The sequence below is a fragment of the Chlorocebus sabaeus genome, chromosome 23 (genome assembly GCF_047675955.1).
Source record: "Chlorocebus sabaeus isolate Y175 chromosome 23, mChlSab1.0.hap1, whole genome shotgun sequence".
Taxonomy (NCBI): Eukaryota; Metazoa; Chordata; class Mammalia; order Primates; family Cercopithecidae; genus Chlorocebus; species Chlorocebus sabaeus.
This window is the reverse complement of record NC_132926.1, coordinates 63050529-63072860: the sequence shown is the minus strand read 5'-3', so window position 1 is coordinate 63072860 and position 22332 is coordinate 63050529. Positions and strand designations below refer to the sequence as shown.

The 22332-nt window shown below is 35.7% G+C and overlaps 1 protein-coding gene across 2 annotated transcripts in view; it reads right to left on the bottom strand.

The window, feature by feature from the left end:
• Positions 1-22332, bottom strand: part of DTWD2 (DTW domain containing 2) — a 164339-nt gene that overhangs the window by 5169 nt on the left and 136838 nt on the right. For both annotated transcript variants that reach the window (XM_008014205.3, XM_038008732.2), the window contains exon 5: positions 2837-2965. In XM_008014205.3, the coding sequence (XP_008012396.1) occupies positions 2837-2965 (129 nt within the window). The remainder of the gene's footprint in view (positions 1-2836; positions 2966-22332) is intronic.

Genomic DNA, 22332 nt, shown 5'->3' with positions numbered 1-22332 from the left:
TATTTCTTCTGTTCACGCTCCCACCATGTTATCAGTACCTCCCAAATCACAGGTCTGACTGTCAAACATCCTTTTTCTACTCCTGGCCACTGCAGTACAATTACTCCTGGCAGCCAAAGCAAGCAGAATGAGGGTTCTAATACCTCACTATTACTTTGGGACTTTATGTTTAATTTTATCTACAGACAACAATAACAAAAGCTGAAGAGATAATGGGTCCTGTCACCATTCCATTGTCTTAAACTTTGCCTTTTGTTACATATTACACTCAGAATGTATTTTGCAAGTCTCAAGTTGTCACAATAAGGATTCCTTTTTTGTTTTTTTGTTTTTTTTTTTTCAGATATCACATCACAAAGCACAATCTAGCAAGATTCAAGTCAGCCTGTTGCTTTATGTCATCAATAAATGCCTTGGGTTATATAAAACAACAGAATTAATGAAAGAATGAAAAAATGCTGATGAAGAAGAGGCCCTAAAACAACATGAAGAAAGCTGTCCTAAATATATAATGTTATATCATTTTTTCAAAAACTTCCTTATCAGTTAACTTTGAAAGAATTCATTCTAATACTTTGTAGAGTCTAGAACATTTGTAAAATAAAGCCTGAAATATTTTTAGCTAATAGGGTTCCTAATAAAATGGTACATTATTTTTTAAATTTATCTTTTTTTTACAAGTAGATGGTACATTAATTAACATCAAAATATTATAAAACTGGAGAGAAGGGAGCACTAGGAGAATTAGTAGTAGAAGTAGTAGTAGTACAAACCCTTTCCTTAACTGCAACCCTATTATTCTACAACTGCTATTACCATAACCAGCACCATTACTAACATTAAAGGTTACATTTAGGATTGTAGTAAAGATCCACTTACAATTGTGGGAATAAGAGATATAAGTCCATAGAGAATTCTTTCCAGAACCCAAAAGGAGAGAAAAGTAAGCTTTAAATCTATAGCTAAGGAATATATTTTTCCCTCAAAATTTGAACTTTCAATGGGTCCTTGTTCGGTCTGATGTTGTCTGATCCTAGAGTTTTACATCAACAAAAAAGAAAATGCAGAGACCATAGAGAAAGCAAGTTTAAACAATAGCACTGGGTTACATAACTCTATTATAAAGACACCTGTGAAGAGCGTGTATGTATATATATTTGCTTAAGAATATACAGAGATGATGGTAAATAAACAAACAGAAAGATACATATGGGTTATATAAAGTACTATGTTCATGGCTAGGGACATGGGAGTAGGTGACATGGTTAGAGGAGATGGAAAGGTGTCTGAGAACACTCCCTGCTCATTTAAAGTAAGAATCTATGGTCCTTCATGAATTTTTTTTCAAAGGCAGAGAAAGTGAAATTGTCTAGACCCAAAACAAAGTCTACTCAAACACACACACACACACACACACACACACGAAAAGCCTACTTCTTTCAAAAGAAAAAAAAAAGTCTCCAACTCTGACATTTTCCACAGCTTAAGGTAGAGGAGAGGAAAAAAGTAATTCAATGCCTGCTTATAACATTTTTTTTTTGAGACGGAGTCTTGCTGTGTCGCCCAGGCCGGAGTGCAGTGGTGTAATCTCGGCTCACCGCAAGCTCCGCCTCCTGGGTTCACGCCATTCTCCTGCCTCAGCCCCCCAAGTAGCTGGGACTACAGGCACCCGCCACCACGCCTGGCTAATTTTTTGTATTTTTAGTAGAGACAGGGTTTCACCATGTTAGCCAGGATGGTCTCGATCTGTTGACCTCATGATCCACCTGCCTCGGCCTCCCAAAGTGCTGGGATTACAGGCATGAGCCACTGTGCCTGGTCATGCCCGCTTCTAATATTCTTTAACGCTCCTTGCTTTTCATATATTTTTGTTCTCTTTAGGATTAATATCTTGGTAGCTAATACATTTACTCTGAACTGAGCTTTCATCTGTTACTGAAATTTCCTTCGTGTTTAAGGCATACTCATAACTGTAACCATAATGGATAATGAGAAAGAAAGAGTACCTCACGTGTGTGTACATGCGTGTGTGCATGCATGTGTTTATGCAGTGTTTTGAAGGCGAAGTTATAAATCCCATTTATTTGTGCTTATTATCCACTGACTTTCTTGAGTTGTATTTATCAAAACTTTTCAATAATTAAAAAACCGTAACAATTTAGGTTTCATTTCACTATTTTTTCTTTTGCTACAAATGCTAAGTTTCTTATATGTTCCAAAAGACTGAGATGTTAGTAAGCACACTGAAACATTATTCTTTGCTGATGATTATTAATTTTATATGAAATCATCATGCTTTCATAGAAATTAAAATAATTGCAGGTTATAATGTTTTCATATTTTCTAGGCTTTTTTTTTTTCAAGAAAAATGTCTTTTTTACATTCTAAGCAAGGTTAATATGAGAAACAGAAAGTTAATATACCTCCTCAAATAACGGCACCGATGCAAAAATTAAAATGTTGCTATAGAATGTTCTTTTAACTAAAAAGAAGAAAAGGCTGAGCACAAGAGAACACAAAATACCAAAAAGAGAAAACACTAAAAGAAAAATCTAGTCAAAAAACTATTTAATGTTGTGCTACTTAACTGTAATTTAGCATATTACAAATTATGTTTGCACAGCTTAGTATGAATATTTAAATAATGCAATCTGGAATGCTAAACTAACACAGAAAAACACCAGAGGGGAAAGAAGGTTATAAAAGTACATAAATTTCTATCACAGAAGATTCTACTTGTCACATGAGTTACAAATTTAACAAGCATGTCTAAATCTTCTACGTAAAATCCAAGAAAATTCCCACTTTCAAAAACTATAACCTTCCAAAGACGTACCTCTTGTATGTAATTATTTTTCTCCAAGATGGAAAGAGCAACAGCTGCACACTCCAATGTAGAAAGGCATCTATTAGTCGGTTGCATCCGAATTACATACTGACTAGAAATGCTAGTTTTTAACTGCACCTGAAATCAAACACAAAATAGAATGTAATTTTTGTATTAAATTTAAAGTTATAAAGTCTGTGTTTTAAATACTAATTACTTTCCTTCCAAAACTGCCAGCAGCTTAGAAGTATTAAATGTATCAATATCTTTTATGTATAACATCTTTTTGTTATTACTGTTAAACAGTAGAAGCAAGAAGATAGCTATACAGAAGAAGACATATGCACAATATATACAAACTACTACAAATCCAGGGTAAAAAGACTAATAATCCCCTTGCAGTAAAGAGTGAATATACACTTCACAAAAGAAGTTATAAGAATGGCAAATAGGTACATAAAAAAGTGTTCAACATGATCTAACATAAATTAAAACCACAATAGGGTAACATTTCACATTCAATAGAGTAGCTAAAATCAAAAAGGCTACAGCTAAAATCAAAAAGGCTACAAGGCTACAATAACCAAAAGAGCAGGGTACTGGTATTAAAACAGATACATAAACCAATGAAACAGAACAGAGGCCTCAGAAATAACGCCACACATCTACAAGCATCTGATCTTTGACAAACCCAACACAAACAAGCAATGGGGAAAGGATTCCCTATTTAATAAATGGTGTTGGGAAAACTGGCTAGCCATATGCAGAAAACTGAAACTGGACACTTTTCTTACACCTTACAAAAATTAACTCAAAATGGATTAAAGACTTAAGCATAAAACCTAAAACCATAAAAACCCTAGAAGAAAACCCAGGCAATACCATTCAGGACACAGGCATGGGCAAAGACTTTATGACTAAAACACCAAAGAAATGGCAACAAAAGCCAAAATTGACAAATGGGATCTAATTAAACTAAAGAACTTCTGCACAGCAAATGAAACTATCTTCAGAGTGAATAGGCAACCTACAAAATAGGAGAAAATTTTTGCAATCTATCCATCTGACAAAGGGCTAATATCCAGAATCTACAAGGAACTTAAACAAATTTACAAGGAAAAAGCAAACAACCCCATCAAAAAGTGGGCAAAGGCTATGAACAGACACTTCTCAAAAGTCTACATTTATGTGGCCAACAAACATGAAAAAAATCTCATCATCAGTGATCATTAGAGAAATCCAATCAAAACCACAATGAGATACCATCTCACGCCAGTTAGAATGGTGATCATTAAAAAGTCAGGAAACAACATACACTGGAGAGGATGTGGAGAAATAGGAACACTTTTACACTGTTGGTGGGAGTGTAAATTAGTTCAACCACTGTGGAAGACAGTGTGGCAATTCCTCAAGGCTAGAACCAGAAACACCATTTGATCCAGCAATCCCATTACTGAGTACATACCCAAAGGATTATAAATCATTCTACTATAAAGATGCATGCACACATATGTTTATTGCAGCATTATTCACAATAGCAAAGACTTGAAACCAACCCAAATGCCTATCAATGACAGACTGGATAAAGAAAATGTGGCACATATACACCATGGAATACTATGCAGACATAAAAAGGATGAGTTCATGTCCTTTGCAGGGACATGGATGAAGCTGGAAACCATCATTCTCAGCAAACTAACACAGGAACAGAAAACCAAACACTGCATGTTCTCAGTTGTAAGTGGGAGTTGTACAATGAGAACACATGAACACAGGGAGGGGAACATCACACACCGGGGCCTGTTGGGGGGTGTGGGGGCTAGGAGAGGGATAGCATTAGGAGAAATACCTAATGTAGATGATGGGTTGAGCAAACCACCATGGCACGTGTATACCTATGTAACAAAACTGCAAGTTCTGTACATGTATCCCAGAACTTAAAGTATAATAATAAAAATAAAATGAAATAAAATAAAATAAAAATGAGGAAAGAACTCCCTATTCAATAAATGGTGCTGGGATAACTGGTTTGCCATATGCAGAAGAATGAAACTGGACTTCTACATATCACCATACACAAAAATTAATTCAAGATGGCCAGGTGGGGTGGCTCACACCTATAATCCCAGCACTTTGGGAAGCCGAGGCTGGCAGATCTCTTAAGGCCAGGAGTTTGAGACCAGCCTGGCCCATATGGTGAAATCCTGTCTCTACTAAAAATACAAAGAAAAAAAAAATTGCCAAGCATGGTGGCATTCACCTATAATCCCAGCTACTTGGGAGTCTGAGGCAGGAGAATCACTTGAACTCTGGAGGCAGAGGTTGCAGTGAGTCAAGATGGCACCACTGCCCTCCAGACTGGGTGACAGAGCCAGATGCACCTCAAAAAAAAAAATTAATTCAAAATGGATTAGACTTAAATGTAAGGCCAAGGACTATAGAAATCCTAGAAGAAAACCTAGGAAATACCCTCTGGATATCAACTTTGGCAAAGAATTTATTACTAAGTCCTCAAAAGTAACTGCTACAAAAGCCTAAGAGTTGGCAAGTGGAATCTAATTAAACTAAAAAGCTTCTGCCCAGAAAAAGAAATTATCAACACAGCAATCCGAAAACCTACAGAATGGGTGAAATTATTTGCAAACTATGCATCCAACAAATATCCAGAATCTACAAGGGGCTTAAACAAATTTCAAGCAAAAAACAAAGAACCCCATTAAAATGTGGTCAAAGGATGTGAAAATACATTTTTCAAAAGAGGACATACATGTGGCCAACAAGCCGATGAAAAGATGCTCAGTATCATTAATCATTAGAGAAATGCAAATCAAAACCACAACAAGGCTGGGTGCAGCGGCTCAGGCCTATAATCCCAGCACTTTCAGAGGCTGAGGTGGGTGGATCACCTGAGGCTGGGAGTTCAAGAACAGCCTGGCCAACATGGTGAAACCCAATCTCTACTAAAAATACAAAAATTAGCTGGGCATGGTGGTACACATGTGTGGAGAATTGCTTGAACCCGAGAGGCAGAGACTGCAGTGAGCCAAGATTGTGCCACTGCACTCCAGCGTGGGTGACAGAGAGAGACCCTGTCTCAAAAAAAAAAAAAAAAAAAAGAAAAGAAAAGAAAAAAAACAACACAATGAGATACCATCCCACACAAGTCAGAAGGGCTATTATTAAAAAGTCAAAAAATAGCAGATGCTGGCAAGAGGTTATGGAGAAAAGGGAATGTTTATACACTGCTTGTGGGAATGTAAATTAATTCAGCCACTGTGGAAAGCGTTGTGGTGATTTCTCAAAGAAATTAAAACTGAACTATCAATTGACCCAGAAATTCCATTATTGGATATATATATATCTCTCTAAAGGAATATAAATTGTTCTATCATAATGACACAGGTACTCGTAGATTGACTGCAGCACTATTCACAACAGCAAAGGCACGGAATCAACCATGATGGATTCAGTAAAGAAAGCGTGGTACATACACACCGTGGAACACTATGCATTCATCATTAAAAAAATTAAATCATGCCTTTGCAGCAACATGGATGCAGCTGGAGGCCATTATCCTATGTGAATTAATGCAGGAACAGAAAACCAAACCACATGTTCTCATCTGTAAGTGAGACTTAAGTACTGGGCACACATGGGCATAAACACAGGAACACAGACACTGGAGACTACTAGAGAGAGGAGAGAGGGAGTGGGGCAAGTGCTAAAAAACTACCTATCAGGTATTATGCTCACTACCTGAGTGACAGTATCATTCATACCCTAAACCTCAGCATCACACAATATACCTATGTAACAAACCTGCATGTGTACCACCGATCTAAAACACAAGTTGAAATTACTTTTTTAAGTCAAAAAATAACAGATGTTGGCAGGGCTGAAGTGAAAAGGAGATGCTTATACACTGTTGGTGGGAATGTAAATTAGTTCAGCCACTGTAGAAATTAGTTTAGGGATTTCTCAAAGGAATGAAAATAGAACCACCATTCAACCCAGCAATCCCATTACTGGCTATATACACAAAGGAAAAGAAATCATTCTACCAAAAAGATATATGCACTCATATGTTCATTGCAGCCCTATTCATAATAGCAAAGACAACGGAATCAACCTAGGTGCCCATATTGGTGGACTGGATAAAGAAAATGTGGTACATTTGCATTATGGAATACTACACAGCCATAAAAAGAATGAAATCATGTCCTTTGTAGCAACATGGATGCAGCTGGAGGCCATTATCCCAAGCAAATTAACACAGAAAATGAAAATCAAATACTGCATATTCTCTCTTATAAGTGGGAGCTAAACACTGTGTACACACCGACATAAAGATAGGAACCACAGACCCAACAGGGAGGAGGGCAAGGATTGAAAAACTATGTACTGGGTACTATGCTCACTACGTAGGTCACCCCAAACCTAAATGTCAGGCAATATACCCTTGTAAAAAACCTGCACATGTACCCTCTGAATCTACAAAGTTAAAAAATTTTAATGCTTAAATTTAGGGGGTTTTGTGACTTTACTGGGGAAGATGATGTGGGGATAAGGAGTGGAGAAAGGGAGTATTTAAAAAGGTTAAGGATTTGTGTCTGAATTCCAGCTTAGAAAGTTGATAAACAACTACTTTAATCAATTATTAACTTTTAGTTGGAAAATTTTAAATTGGTTAACAAGTATTATTAGTCATAATTTGTATCTCTGGAGGAACTTTGGTAAGTTTATAGTGGAGGTAGCTCACAGCATACAAATATTACAATTACAAATTTAGACATTTTTTCACATTATGAAAAATGGAATACATTTCCATTTAACCTGAGAAATCTATAAAAACTGCTTAGACTTTTGATCCAAATAAGAACTGTGTTTAATTTATAAAACATGCCATGCTTATCTAATCCTTTCCTAGGACTAGTAAAAGGATTGCTGTCTTTTATTCTATGCAACTCTAATTTTAATAATGCAAAATCTGAAAACCTTATGTCAAAATATTGTCATTAATTTCTCTGAGAATACAGGAAAAATTCAACCAGAGCAAAACTTAGCATGTTATTGAAATCTACATCAAGAATATAAATACATTATGTTTTCCAAACATTATGCCTTAAGGTGACATTTTTAGAGCACTCATTTAGAAAATATTCTAAAGAGAATATGCAATTTTTTAAATTATATAGTCATACAAGAAAAGCAGATGTTAAAAAGACCTTTTCTACAACCATTATATTTGTCTAATCACATAAACACAAAAGCAAACACACAAAAAAAACATCAAAATGGAGATTTATTCATTCTCCCATAAAAATGGAGATATACCATATTCTTCAAGGTAGTCAACTCAAGAAATAGGTATAAACTTGATACTATGGGAAACTAGTGTTTCATTATCAATTACATCATTATATGTTTCTAAAATATTTCACATTCTATATAAAGTTACAGTTTTTTAAAGATTTTAAATTAATCATAGAAATATGGATTTAAAAACCATATAATTTATATTTTTGTTCCTTTAAAATTAAAATGTTGACTGGGCACAGTGGCTCACACCTGTAATCTCAACAACAGGATGCCAAGGTGGGAAGAGTTTGAGACTAGCCTGGGCAACAAGCCAGTGCCCAGGTGTTAGCCATGGTTAGCTAAGCATGGTGGCATGTGCCTGTAGTCCCAGTTACTCGGGAGTCTGCGGCAAGAGGATCACCTGCGGAGGTTGAGGCTCCAGTGAGCCATGACTGCACCACCGCACTCCAGCCTAGGTGACAGAGCAAAACTCTGTATTAAAAAATATAATAATCATTTTCAGACCTATAACTAAGTATAAATATGAAATTACATATTTACACTAAGTTCAACCTCTTATAATTACATATTTACACTTAGTTATAGGTTCTGAAAGAAATTCTAAATAAAAAAGTGTCTTGCACAGGCAGTGTCTTGCAGGCAAGGGATATTTATCACACAGCCTTTAAAATTAATTTTTACTTAAAGCAAGTGATACGGGACTTTTTAAATTTTTATTTATTGTTTTTCTTTAGCCCATTCCTGTTGAATGCAGGCAACTGTTTAATACTGCATATAAATAGATACATAAGTATATTATACCAATAAAGAAAACACTAACCTAAATTTAGACTTATTAAAATACTGAAGAAAGATAAAGATGTTCATCTGAAAGTCTGCAATGGGAGTAAATATTGGGACTGATGATTGGCAAGAATATCTTTAGTATTAAGACTGACATGACAGTTTAATAGGATAGCATATAACTCAAGGTTACCACTCTTGTTGGAAACATACTGTAAAAATTTTGCATTTGTTATTTTACTTTCTATAATTATCTTTTCTAAATATAAAAATGCATTTTAATTATTAAAGACCTACAAGATTTAGAAATGCATAATATAAAAACGTGAAGTGCCCTATAGTGTCACCAGCCAGAGAAAATGACTATTTACTTCAAGGTATTTACTTTTCCAACACCTTGATTTTCAAAATATGATTATAAAATTGTTAATATTTATAAAATAGAATAGATAATACTTGAGCTATGAAGTATAAGATTAAAACTGACATCCTTGAAGCCTCTAATAACCATTTAAGAAATGGAATATATCCAAAATGACTGACACTGTCAGTATGCTCCTCCCAGTATACTCCAGAGAAAGAGAACCAAGATCCATCCAAGTTCACTTATGAATGTCCATAATAAAACAGTAAAACTTCTCCTAATAAACCCCACCTTTTCTGAAATAGCCACTACTCTAAATTTTTAATAATTCTCTTACTTTTTGGTATCCTAAATAAGACACTGTTCGATTTTGCCTATTTTTGAACTTTATAAGAAGGTTATGTATTCTTCTATGACTTGTCTTTTTAACACTGTTATCTCAGGTATTCATCCATATTATTCCTATAGCTGCGGTATATTCAGTTTATTTCTATCTTATGGTATCCCTCTCTGTGAATTTGCCACAATTTATGTATTCATTGAAATATCTGGGATATTTAAAGTTATTTGCTATTATAAACAAAGTAATAAAAATTAACCCATCTTAGTCTAGAACTACAGGAGTGTCACTAGAGTACACACGTAGGAGTGAAACTGATTTAAGTACTAGAGTAAGCACATTTGCAATATCATGAAACAATGACAAACTGTGTTCTAAAGTAGTTATACACACCCTTCAGTTCTGAATAAGAGTTACATCTGTTCCATGTCATCTCCTACATTTAGTATTAATTTAAAAATGTTTGCCAATCTAGTAGGTATAAAATGGTTTCTCATTGCGGGTATTTTGGATTTTTCTTTACTACATTATTCATCAGTTTATAAAGCTATTTTATATCCTTTACCTTCACTCCAATGAGGCTTTGATGATGATGATGATGATGATGATGATGATTATTATTATTATTATTATTATTATTATTATTATTTTGAGATGAGGTTTTGCTCTTGCTGCCCAGGCTGGAGTACAATGGCACGATCTTGGCTCACTGCAACCTCTGCCTGCTGGGTTTAAGCGATTCTCCTGCCTCAGCCTCCCAAGTAGGTGGGATTACAGGCACCCATCACCGCGCCCAGCTAATTTTTTTTTGCATTTTTAGTAGAGATGGGGTTTCACCATGTTGGCCAGGTCTTGAACGCCTGACCTCAGGTGATCCGCCCACCTCGGCCTCCCAAAGCGCTGGGATTACAGGCGTGAGCCACTGCACCCAGCAGCTTAGATTTTTATTGTTCATGTTATAAATGAAGAAATGTAGATGCACACACGTACTTCCATTTAAAAAAAAGTTTGAAAACTGTAAGAGATCTTAATAGCAGTCTCTACTCTGCCACTAACTAGATGAGTGAACTTTCCTAGTCATGTGTGTGGAGGTGTGTATATGTGTATGTTAAGCTTTTGTGGTTTTTTTAATGAAGTATAACCTCTATGTGTACATATGTATACATATATAATATAGAGTGTATAAGTCTTAATATGTGTCAGGCTTGATATATTTTACAAAATGGAAAGTTTTACTTTGGCCATATGTTGGGTTTTTTGTTTTTTTTTTTTTGCAGTTTCCTAATGACAAATGCTATTGAGAATCTTGTCTTATGCTCACTGGCCATACACCTTTTTTTGTGAAATGCCTGTTTATGTCTTTTACCCATTTTACAAATATTGGGCTGTCTTCTTAATTTTTAGGAGTCTTTAAAAATTACAAATGTCTTCTCACTGTGAATTATATTTTTACTCTAGTGTCTTTTGATGACAAGTTATTGATTTTAATGAAACATAATTTATAAATATTTTACTTTATGGTTACTGCTTTTCATATTGTGTTTAAGGAATCTTAAACACCAAAGTCACCTAAAAGAAAAGGAAACAGTAACTAGCAGATACACAGTGCTGGTCACCTGCCTGTTCCCACTAGCTAGAGTGGAAAATCTGATGATTCACCTAGTATTGAGTGGAGTAGAGAATAGGCAGTAGTATATAAAAATATAAGCCAGACACCATGACTCACACTTGTACTCTCACCACTTTGGGAGGCCGAGACAGGAGGATCACTTGAGCCCAGGAGTTCAAAAGCAGCCTGGGCAACATGATAAATCCCTATCTCTACAAAAAATACAAAAATTAGCCATATGTGGTAGCATGCGCCTGCAGTCCCAGCTCCCCCTACTTGGGGAGCTGAGGTGGGAGGATAGCTTGAGCCCAGGAAGTTGAGGCTGCAGTGAGCCATGATAATGCCACTGTATTCCAGCCGGATTACTACAGAGACTCTGTCTCAAAAAATAAATAAAAATATATATAAATATATATTAGTTATGCTGCTATAACTTATTATATATTATATATAATATATAAAAGCATAGTATGTTTACAATATGGATTGTATTTATTAATAATCTTAAAAGAATATATAACATATAAATTAACATTCTTTCCTTTTTTACACAGAATGTATGCTATAAACATTGTTCTGTACCTTCCACTTTTCATTTAAATTACTCTTAAAAGTATCTAAATATCATTCCTTTCCATATTTCTTTTATATTTCTTTTTATAACAGTAGAATACTTGATTGTATAGCTATACCATAGTTTATTCAAGCAGTCCACTTTTTTGATATTTGGGTTGTTTTTCTAGTCATTTGCTATTTTAAGAAAAATAATAAATAGCTTTGTGTTAATCTTCCTAGGAATTGCTGGGTCAAAGGGAAAATTTATATAAATATTCATTAAATATGATCAAGTTACCCTCAAATAGAGTGGTAACATTTTGCATTCCTAAAACAATATATGAAAGCACAAGTTTCCCCACAAGTTCATAACAGAGCATATTGTTTAGGATTTTTGACCACCTGATAGGTCAGAAATGGTATCTCAGTATAATTTTAATATGCAATATTCTTATTAGGACAGAGGTTGAGCCTTGTTGCCATATGTCTAAGGGCCCATTTAAACTTATTTTTTTCTTTAAGTTGTCTATTAATATCTTCTGCCTATTCTTCTACAAGATTAATCGTCTTTTCACTTTTAGAAATGATTGCATTACATAAGTCGCAAATGTTTTCCTGGTTTATCTCTTGTCTTTTGACTTTAAATCCACATCCACTTTGGGGTAAGCTAAATGCAAACTGCCTCTACTTCTCAATAGAAGTCAGGATGAGAATTCATTTGTATGCATGACTTCATTGCTTTACACTAGAACTGGGCTTTAAAGGACAATTTTCTCTAATTACTAATTAATGTTTGAAAATGCCTTCACATAGAAGGGTTCTAAAAACAAAATGATGGTTGTTGCTAAATGTCTCCCAGTGGTTACCTGGATTAGAGTTAAATCATTTAACCAGACATTGTGCAATGCAGTTTTTATTGGTGGGTTCACCTGGAAGTTACTTAGCCTAAAGTTTGATGTTCTAATGATACCATGAGATTGAATTTGATGATTAGAGTGAGCTTTTGGTAAAGCCCACTTAAAAGATTTCCAAACTAAAATAATTTCACTCTTGGGGCTTCATCTACCCATTTCAACAGTGCTGAGAGCAGGTACAGAAATTTAAAAATTTTTCCCTGAGGCAAATGTTGGCCTTGCTCAAAGGTATCAAGGTATTACCTTTATTTGTCCTACTTATAGAGGTAGCATAGCCTTCTACTGCAATAGCTGCCCTATAAGATCCTCAATCTCACCCTCAGTTTGGCTGATAACCCAAATACATAGGTTTTAACTAAACTAGTTTTTTTAAAAAAGAATAATTTCAAACTCACTATTTCTCAGTATTTTTTCTTTCAATAAACATTTATTGAGTACCAACTATGTGCCTGGTACCTAGAAAAGAGACTGGGATGAGGCAGAGACAGCAGGGGAGAAGTTCCCTGTGTCATTGGTCAGTATAGCCAAAAGAGCAAAAAATGAACATAAACACACATAAATAATAGTACTTCGTGGTAGGTCCCAAAAAGAAAATAAAATGGGCTGATAGAAAGTAACTGGAGAGGTTCATTTAGAATGAGTAATCAGGGGACTCTGTCCAGGGAGGTAACATTTGAGCTGAGAGCTAAAGAGCTAAAACCGCAGGGATCTGGGGAAGCAAGTTCCAGGCAGCACGAGTAACAACAGTAAAGGGGCTAAGTCAGAGGTCCGCAGGCCCCAGGCCATGGACTGGTACCATTCTGTGGCCTCGAACGATGTGAGTGGCAGCAGGTAGGTGAGCAGGCATTACCGCCTAAGCTTTGCCTTCCGTCAGATCCACCACAGCACTAGATTCTCGTAGAAGCGCCAACCCTATCATGAATTGCACGAGAGGGATCTAGGTTGCACATTCTTTATGAGGATCTAACTAATGCCTGATGATCTGATGATCTGAAGTACAGTTTCATCCCAAAACCATCGCCCCATTCGTGGAGAAACTGTCTTCCAGGAAACCAGTCCCTGGGTGCCAAAAAGCTTGGGGACTACCGGGCAAAGCAACAGCGGCATGTGCAAGGAACAGCTAGAAAGTTGGAGTGTCTGGAGCGTAGTGAGTAAAGGAGGGCATCCTTTTACATCCACGGAGTTTTAGATATCTATTCCTAGGGTAAAGCAAAAAGAATGTTAGAAATGGGGCAGATATAAACGAGAAGGTATCAAGGCAGCCTTGGTTACTTTATTGTCTTTGTATGCAGGTCTTTTAGTGTGATTTAAAAATAAAAAAAGTGAAGATCTTGAATTTGCATCTCAAAACAGGGAATCCACTTAATGTATTATTTACTTTGAAGAAACACAAAATACTATACATATATACCAATTTATACTATTATACTTCTTAGTTGGTAAAACAGTGTTGGTTTTCTACCTAACAATAATTTACCCCACACCTTCCTTGCCACCAGAACCCCCCAATTTGTTCAGATGTTCAGTTAACAAAGTACTCAGAGAAGGGGGGGCTAGCCTCGGGGAATGAATTGTAAGTACAAGCAAACTGTGACTATCCCATTATTCTTTCCCAGTGATTAGTTTAGGGGTCTTCATATGAGTCAATTTTGGTCAATGAAACATAACAGGAAGTCTGATGTGGCATTTTTGGCAAAGTTTTATCTGATAAAAAGAGAGAGATGTTAAAAAGGCTATATCCCTTATTCTTCTTGCTTTGGACATTCTTATGTGAAAAGCTGATCCAGAGCCCTGATCTTGCTGAACTGCTGACTTAGCCAAACCTGAACTACCTACCTCTGGACTTTTTATGAGAAAGTCCGTATTTTTTCAAGCCACGTTTAGTCACATACTCTGTTATATATAGGGAATGGCAACCTCAATAACACAAGTAGACACTGCATTATGTTTTTCAGTTCATAGCTTTTACTTTAGGTTATTTAACTTTATACTTTTTACTTTCCTAAATGTTCCAAATTATAAAAACAAATAGCTGTCCCCAGAAAAGGCAGAAGTTCCACAGATTCCACAAGTGAATGCATACTATAAATCAAGCATGCATAAATTATATGCTGCCTATATTCTTCTGAATCCTTTCCACTGTGCATTCTATCTTTACATTAATTACATGTCATCATCCACCAAACCAAGTAGGCATTAAACCATAGAGGAAAACATCTCATTCAAGAAGTCCTTTCCTATAAGAAGGAATACACATTTCAATGTGCTTCCATTCTTTTGAGTCAACTGCATAGCTATTGCATAAAGAAGTCCTTAATAACAAATAGTTACTTTAATTTCTGTGGGTGAGTAATGTGTGTGTGACTTCATACAGAAAAGAGACCTATGACTTTTAAGTTAATAAAAAAGTTTCCAGTTCAAAAAGGTTTTGAGTCATTGTATTAAAGGATTTGTGGACATAGAAGACATGCAGCTTGAGAGGAAAAGGTAATTTTGGACATTCTCATAGAAGGAGCAGATCCAGAGCCCTGATATTGTACATTTACAAAGTACCTAATAAGGTTTTATAAATACTATTATCTCATTTAATTAGTTTCCAAGTATATATAATTGTTCCTCTTTCCAAATTAGGAGACTAAGGCTCAAAAACAGAGTACACAATATGCCCAAAGCCATTAGCTAATAAAAGGGTTGAAACCATGTCTGTCTAGCCAAGGATCTTTCCCTTGCACATCAGGCATTAATACCAAAGAAGGCATTAAAAAGTCCTCCACAATCTAGGCCCTATCTTACTCTCTGGACTCTTTTTTTTTTTTTTTTTTTTGGCCATTTCCTTAGTTGTACCTTATTTTGCAAGAACCCTGACCTGCCTGTAGTTTCTTACATATATGATGCTCTTTCTCTCCTCTGAGACTTTGCTCCTACCCTCCCCTCTTTATATAAGTGTCTTTCTCTTTCTCTGCTCATCTTCCCCTGGATGACTTTTACATATTCTTTAAGTGGGTAACACCCATCCATTAGGAAACATTCCATAATTTCCCCTGCCAAGATACATGATATTTCTCTTCTCCCAAAATACCTACTTCCATTGTTCTTGGCATACTGCATCATAAGTATATTCGTGCATTTGTGCCCCTCAACTCTACTGTGATCCTTCAGAACAGAAATGTTCCTTTCCCCCCATCTTTGTATTTGCACCTAACAAAGGGACTGGCACATAAAATATACTGAATAAAATTTGCCTGATAAACACATGTGTAACCAAACACATTAGCCAACCAGTCACATTCCTTTCACAGGAAAGGCAGAAGTTTTACCTTTTAATTCTTTCTATGTTTTCCTTGACACAGAGAAAGTACCCTGGAATAGGATTTCATTTATATTGACAGAAAAATACTCAAGATTTATGAAGAATACATCAAATTGGGAAGTAGTTTCTGAACTAAAATACTGATAATTATGAAAAGAATGCATATAATAGCACAGCTCTCCAGAAGGGCTTTTAATCATAAAATAATGCATGGCCCCAAACATGTTTCCTATCTCTGTTTTAAAAGTTACTATTAAAAGTAAGAAACATACAAGGAAGCTGGCCTCCTAACAACCAGTCAGTAAATTCTGAAATGCAACTTCAGCAAGATTTGCTTTAAAATGTTTTAGTATAATAGTAAAATAATTTTTTTCTTTACTTTTTCCTTGTTCTATCTTCAGCCAGATAAAATACATTTTTTTAAGTAAAAGTACTACACAGCTAAAGAAAGGATAGAACTGCTTCCCACATTGGTGCTATATTTAATGATATACCAGAGTTTATATTTTGCATCCATGCTTTTATTTGCCTTCTAAATGACTGCTATACATGAAGAGAAATATATGAAGTAGAAAAAAAATCAGTTTGAAATGGTTGGTTAAGAGGCTGGTGAAATGGTAACTACTGTGATTTATTTACACTGGGCTCATTTTTAATGAACTTTTAGCATTAGAACTATGAGATGTTCCTAACTACAGGACAATAAAGCAAAACAAAGTTCCCTAGCCGGATTAGGAAATTACTTTCCATTAATTAAAAATATGTACTTTTCCTCATCCATAGACTTTAGCACACTATTTCCTTAGCCATAAGTTAGCCAAGATTAAACAGATAAAGAAGCAGAAAAAAAATGAAAACTACAAAAACTTCTCTTATTTTTCTGCTTATAGTTCATAAACATTTTATCATGTACTATATCATTATTTTATGCAGCACTATAATTTTAATAATAATTAATGATTAAAGCAATGTAAATAACATCACTGAAGGCGATGAGGAAGAATGGAGCTGGTATAAGTTACTTTGGAAAATAATAACTGGATACTGCTGGTATAAGTTACTTTGGAAAATAATAACTGGATACTGTTAGGCTAAAGACACAAAGAACTATAGATAAACATAGCACTCTAGTAGGTAAATTTGTTTCTTGTGGGGGTAGGCATTAACAATTCTGAGACTAATTTATACGTATACTCAGTTTGAACACAAAAATTACAGAGAATGGGAACCAGGTTTCTCAATGGCAGAGAAAGAAATTATACATAAGCAAAGAGGAAAGGCTAGAATGAACGGTGTGGTGCTGGATTAGAGTTTGAGATACCAGTATAAACTCATTTATCTTAACATATGGGAAATATTAATTAAAATTAATAAATTGTTTTATTTAATATATTAATATTTTAACATATGTGGCGCTAGATACAGAAATATTATATACGTAAGTATACATGGGTTAGTATACACAGACATATTTCCTAGGGCTGTCAACTGAGAGAATGTAGAAGCAGTGACACTCTGCATAGCAAGGAAGACACCTAGAGCCCATACCTTGGTTTCTAAATACAATTCATCAATAAAAGGAACCCAGGCTCCTTGGAGAAATGGGTGGTTTTAGGGCTAAAGCAGGAAAATCCAGATGAGCCTGGAGAACCTGGTAGTGACAGAAGTTAAGAAAGTCCTTAAGAAAAGAAAGGGAACAAGGGGTGGGGCATGTCAAAAGGATCCAGGAACCAATCTGAAAGAGCTCCCAATGACCAAAGCTAAAACAAGTTGAGCAAAAAAAATAAAATAAAGATAGAATTGGATTATAAACCAAAGAATAAAACAAATATCCCTGAGTCAATATTGACGTAAATGTTTAAACAATAACAATCCGTTAGAAGGAAAGAATTGTTGTAGATACTCCTTTACAAAAAATTTCAAGTAATATATTTAGATATTCCTGTTTCCAGGAGGTAGATCTTAATTCTCTCCACCTTGAATGTGGGCTGAATTTAGTGATTTAATTCCAACAAATAGGGAACAGAAATGAAAAATAGTAACTTTACAGTGGAGAAAGATGGCAGACATCACCTTAAACAAGTGATTCAGGTTAACACCACCAGTGACAAGTCATGTTGATATCATGTGCCCCTGAGATGACGAAAAGCACACGTTTGTTTTTGTTTTTGTTTTTTTTGTTTGTTTGTTTGTTTGAGACAGATCTCATTCTGTCGCCCAGGCTGGAACGCAGTGGCATGATCTCGGTTCACTGCAACCTCGACTTCCCAGGTTCAAGTGATTCTCCTGTCTCAGCCTCCCAAGTAGCTGGGACTATAGGCACCTGCCACCATGCCTAGCTTATTTTTGTATTTTTAGTGGAGACAGGGTTTCACCATGTTGGCCAGGCTGATTTTGAACTCCTCACCTCAAGTGATCCGCCTGCCTTGGCCTCCCAAAGTGCTGGGATTAGAGGCATGAGCCACCAAGCCTGGACACTTCTGTATTCTGTATCAAGATCTATAACCCCAATATCATGAGAAGATAGCAGAGAAACCCAAATTGAGGACAAAATACTTGACTAGTACCCTTCATAAGTGTCAAAGTCATGAGAAACTAGGACTATGTAAAACAGTAACTACAAAATTGTCAAGAGTAGAGGAGACTAAAGAAACGTGACTAAATAACATGCTATGCTGGGTTGGTCCTGAAATAGAAAAAGAACATTAGTGGAAGAACTGGTGATATCTAAATAAAGTCTGTAGCTTAGTTAATAATACTGTACCAGTGTTAATTTGTTAGTTTTGACAAATGTACCATAGTTATTTTAGATGTTAATATTGATACATCTCTGATAAGTGGAGGAACACCAGGGCTCTTGTCTCACGTCTAATTGGATAAAACAACACGGACACACATGGAGTGGTTTTAAAGAGCGGAGAGTTTAATAGGCAAGAAAGAAGGGAGAAGAAAGAAGGAAAAAGCTCCCCTATATAGACACAGAGGGAGGGGGGCTCCAAAGCCAAGAGAGGAAACCCAGAGTGCCAGGCAGATAACAACCAGTTATATGAGGAGGCTGGAAGAGGTGGTGTCTGATTTGCATAGGGCTCAGGGGATTGGTTTGACCAGGCATGTCATTCGCTTAGCCTGAAAAAACTAGCCCTCCCACCCTAGACTTTTAATATGCAAATGAAGTACGCCATGATGTTCTACACACGTGGGGATACGTGGGAACGGCCATGATGCCACACACATGTGGGGGCAAGGGCAAGAGGACCAGGTGGGATTGAATCGCCATGTTTGGGTGGACCCAGTTTCTAATGGCCAACATTTGTACATCAAAGGTTGCTGGCAAGCTCTAAGAGCCAGGGCTTTCCCGCTAGAAAGAAACGTTTCTGGAGCTGCTTTAAGAGACAAGAACTTTCCAAGGACCCCTTTTCCTCTCTGTCTGGCTAAAATAATTTTTTTTTTTTTTTTTTTTGAGCCGGAGTCTCGCTCTGTCACCCAGGCTGGACTGCAGTGGTGCAATCACGGCTCACTGCAAGCTCTGCCTCCCGGGTTTAACGCCATTCTCCTGCCTCAGCCTTCGGAGTAGCTGGGACTACAGGCTCCCACCACCTGGCCCGGCTAGTTTTTTGTATTTTTTTTTTAGCAGAGACGGAGTTTCACCGTGTTAGCCAGGATGGTCTCGATCTCCTGACCTCGTGATCCGCCCGTCTCGGCCTCCCAAAGTGCCGGGATTACAGGCTTGAGCCACCGCGCCCGGCCTGTTTCTTAATAACTCCTATAACAACATTAGGGAAAGCTGGGTGAGAGAGATACAGAAAATCCCTGTACTGTCTCTGCAGATTTTCAGTGAAATATTCCAAACTAAGAAGCCTTTTTTTTTAAGGTGATATAAAAATCAGTGAAAGAAATAAGGATAAAGAAAGTCACAGCATTAAAAAAGAAAATGTGGCTGGGTGTGGTGGCTCACCCTTATAATCCTAGCACTTTGGGAGACCAAGGAGGGCGGATTACTTAAGCCCAGGAGTTCCAGACCAGCCTACACAACAGGGTGAAACCACATTTCTTTAAAAAATACAAAAATTAGCCAGGTATGGTGGCACGAGCCTGTAGTCCCGGCTGCTCAGGAAGCTGAGGCAGGATGATCAATTGAGCCTGGGAGGTAGAGGCTGCAGTGAGCCATGATCACACCACTGCACTCTAACCTGAGCAACAGAACAAGACCCTGTCTCAAAAAACAACAACAACAAAAGAAAATGTAATTACATATGCTGTCACGTCACAAAAAAACTAAACCCATTAAGTCCTTAAGGAAATTAAACTATTTCAATGTCAAAAACTAAATCTAGGTATTGGCATCATTTTTTGAAGTCTTTCCCACCTTCTCCTACAATGGCTTTCTTTTAGTGTTAATTTTATATTTGTTTCAATTTAATAATGCTTCCAGAGATACTTTATGCCTAAAGCAAATACATATATATGGTATCTCTCCCATCCTCATTTTTACCTAAATGTCACTAACACTATACACACTGTACCACAACCTTATTTTTTGTTTTTTTTCCCATTCACAATATAGCTTAGGGACCATTCTACAACTTTTAATAACTATCAACTGTATTGAATGCTACTGTTGATGAAGTAATTCTTCAAAATAAATTATGCTCTAAAAATATAAACAAAGACACAGGACTGGGTGAAATTAGCTTATGCAAAAAATAATTATATGTTTGCAAAACCAAAAAGAATTTCATAAAAATTAGTTTAAAAAATTAATACCAAAATAAAAACATTTAAATCTAAAGTGATGTCTCTGCCACCTTTTCCACATTATTCAATGTGGAAACAAATTTTAAATTAAAAATTACAAAGAAATTACAAAGAAAACATTGCCAGTTAGAGAAAACAAACATTTCCATGAATCTCACAAAGCAAGTAGGCAAATGTTTTTGGATTAATAAAATGTAGACTTGTTTATTGCCAAGAGTAAGAATCTGCAAGAGTTTGAATCATCAAGGACAAACTTAAATAGATTTTTCTCAACACTTAGGTTATAAATAATATGCTAAAAAGATACTCAAATTAACAGAATTTTCTTAATTTACCTAGTTAAAAATCAAAGAAACTAGAAAATACAAATACCATTTGCGATAAACTGTGTGTGTGTGTGTGTGTGTGTGTGTGTGTACACTGGAAATACAGTAAGGAAAACTTAGACTATGCATAAACACATTTTAGTTATTTGGCTAAATTGAAAATATATTGGTATCATTAAATGTGAAAAAATATATACTTAACTGAATATGTCCACATTTAAACAAAGAGGAAGGTTTATTTGCTCTAATTGCATTTTAATTATGCAGCCCTATTCAGAAGAGTGGGAAAATGCAAGATACTATTCATTAAGATTTTAATTTTGTATGGCAGATAACTTCTTTCATGGAAAAAATATAGCAATATTTACATTCATAACTTTGTGAAGACTGTATTTGAGAACTAGAACACCTCTGTTTCAGGGGACACATCCTGCTGCCTGGGCTTACATATATGTGCTTCATGTTTATGTTTACATGTTCAAAAAAATAAAAGAATTTTTTTCAAATAAGGGCTCAATGCCTTCACTGCCCAGTCTTTAAGTTTCACTATAGGCCTACTAGGCAAAACATTCAAACCTTTTCCTACTGTTGCTTTATTTCCAATATAACCAACAGGAACAAAAGATTCAAAAATAATATAACAAATAACATTCTCAAATTATTACAAAGCAAAGAGCTATAATTTAAAATTTTCTATCAATGAGTATTTTTTTATGTTTATTGACCAGTCTCTAAAAGTAGAAGTTAATTGCCTATGTTATTTAAAATGTTCCACACTACTGGAGAAGGTAAGTATATTAAAAAGAGCTTAAATCATGTTGAAGAAAACCATAAACATGTAGGGAGAAAAAAAAGAAATAACCAAGTGTTAAACTGGTCTCATATATACTCTAAGTACAAGAGGAATTGGAAATAAAGAAAAAACAGAAGACCACAAGGAAGAAGTAAAGGATATAAACAGTGTTATCAGAGGAATCTTTCTAAGAACTAGAGGAATAGACAAAACAAGTAGCTCAAGTCTTAAGCTTATTGCTTAAATACCTATTTGAACTTTTGCTCACCCAACTTGTAACTAAAAGCATTGAGAGATTATTAGGGGCCCATTCTTCTTCATTATATTTTCTAGTATTTAGGCTATTCAACAGTATGAACCAGTATCTGCAAGGACTCATAGCCTTTCCTCTTAAAACATAATCAACTTTAAATCTAAGAACCAAAAATATTATTTAA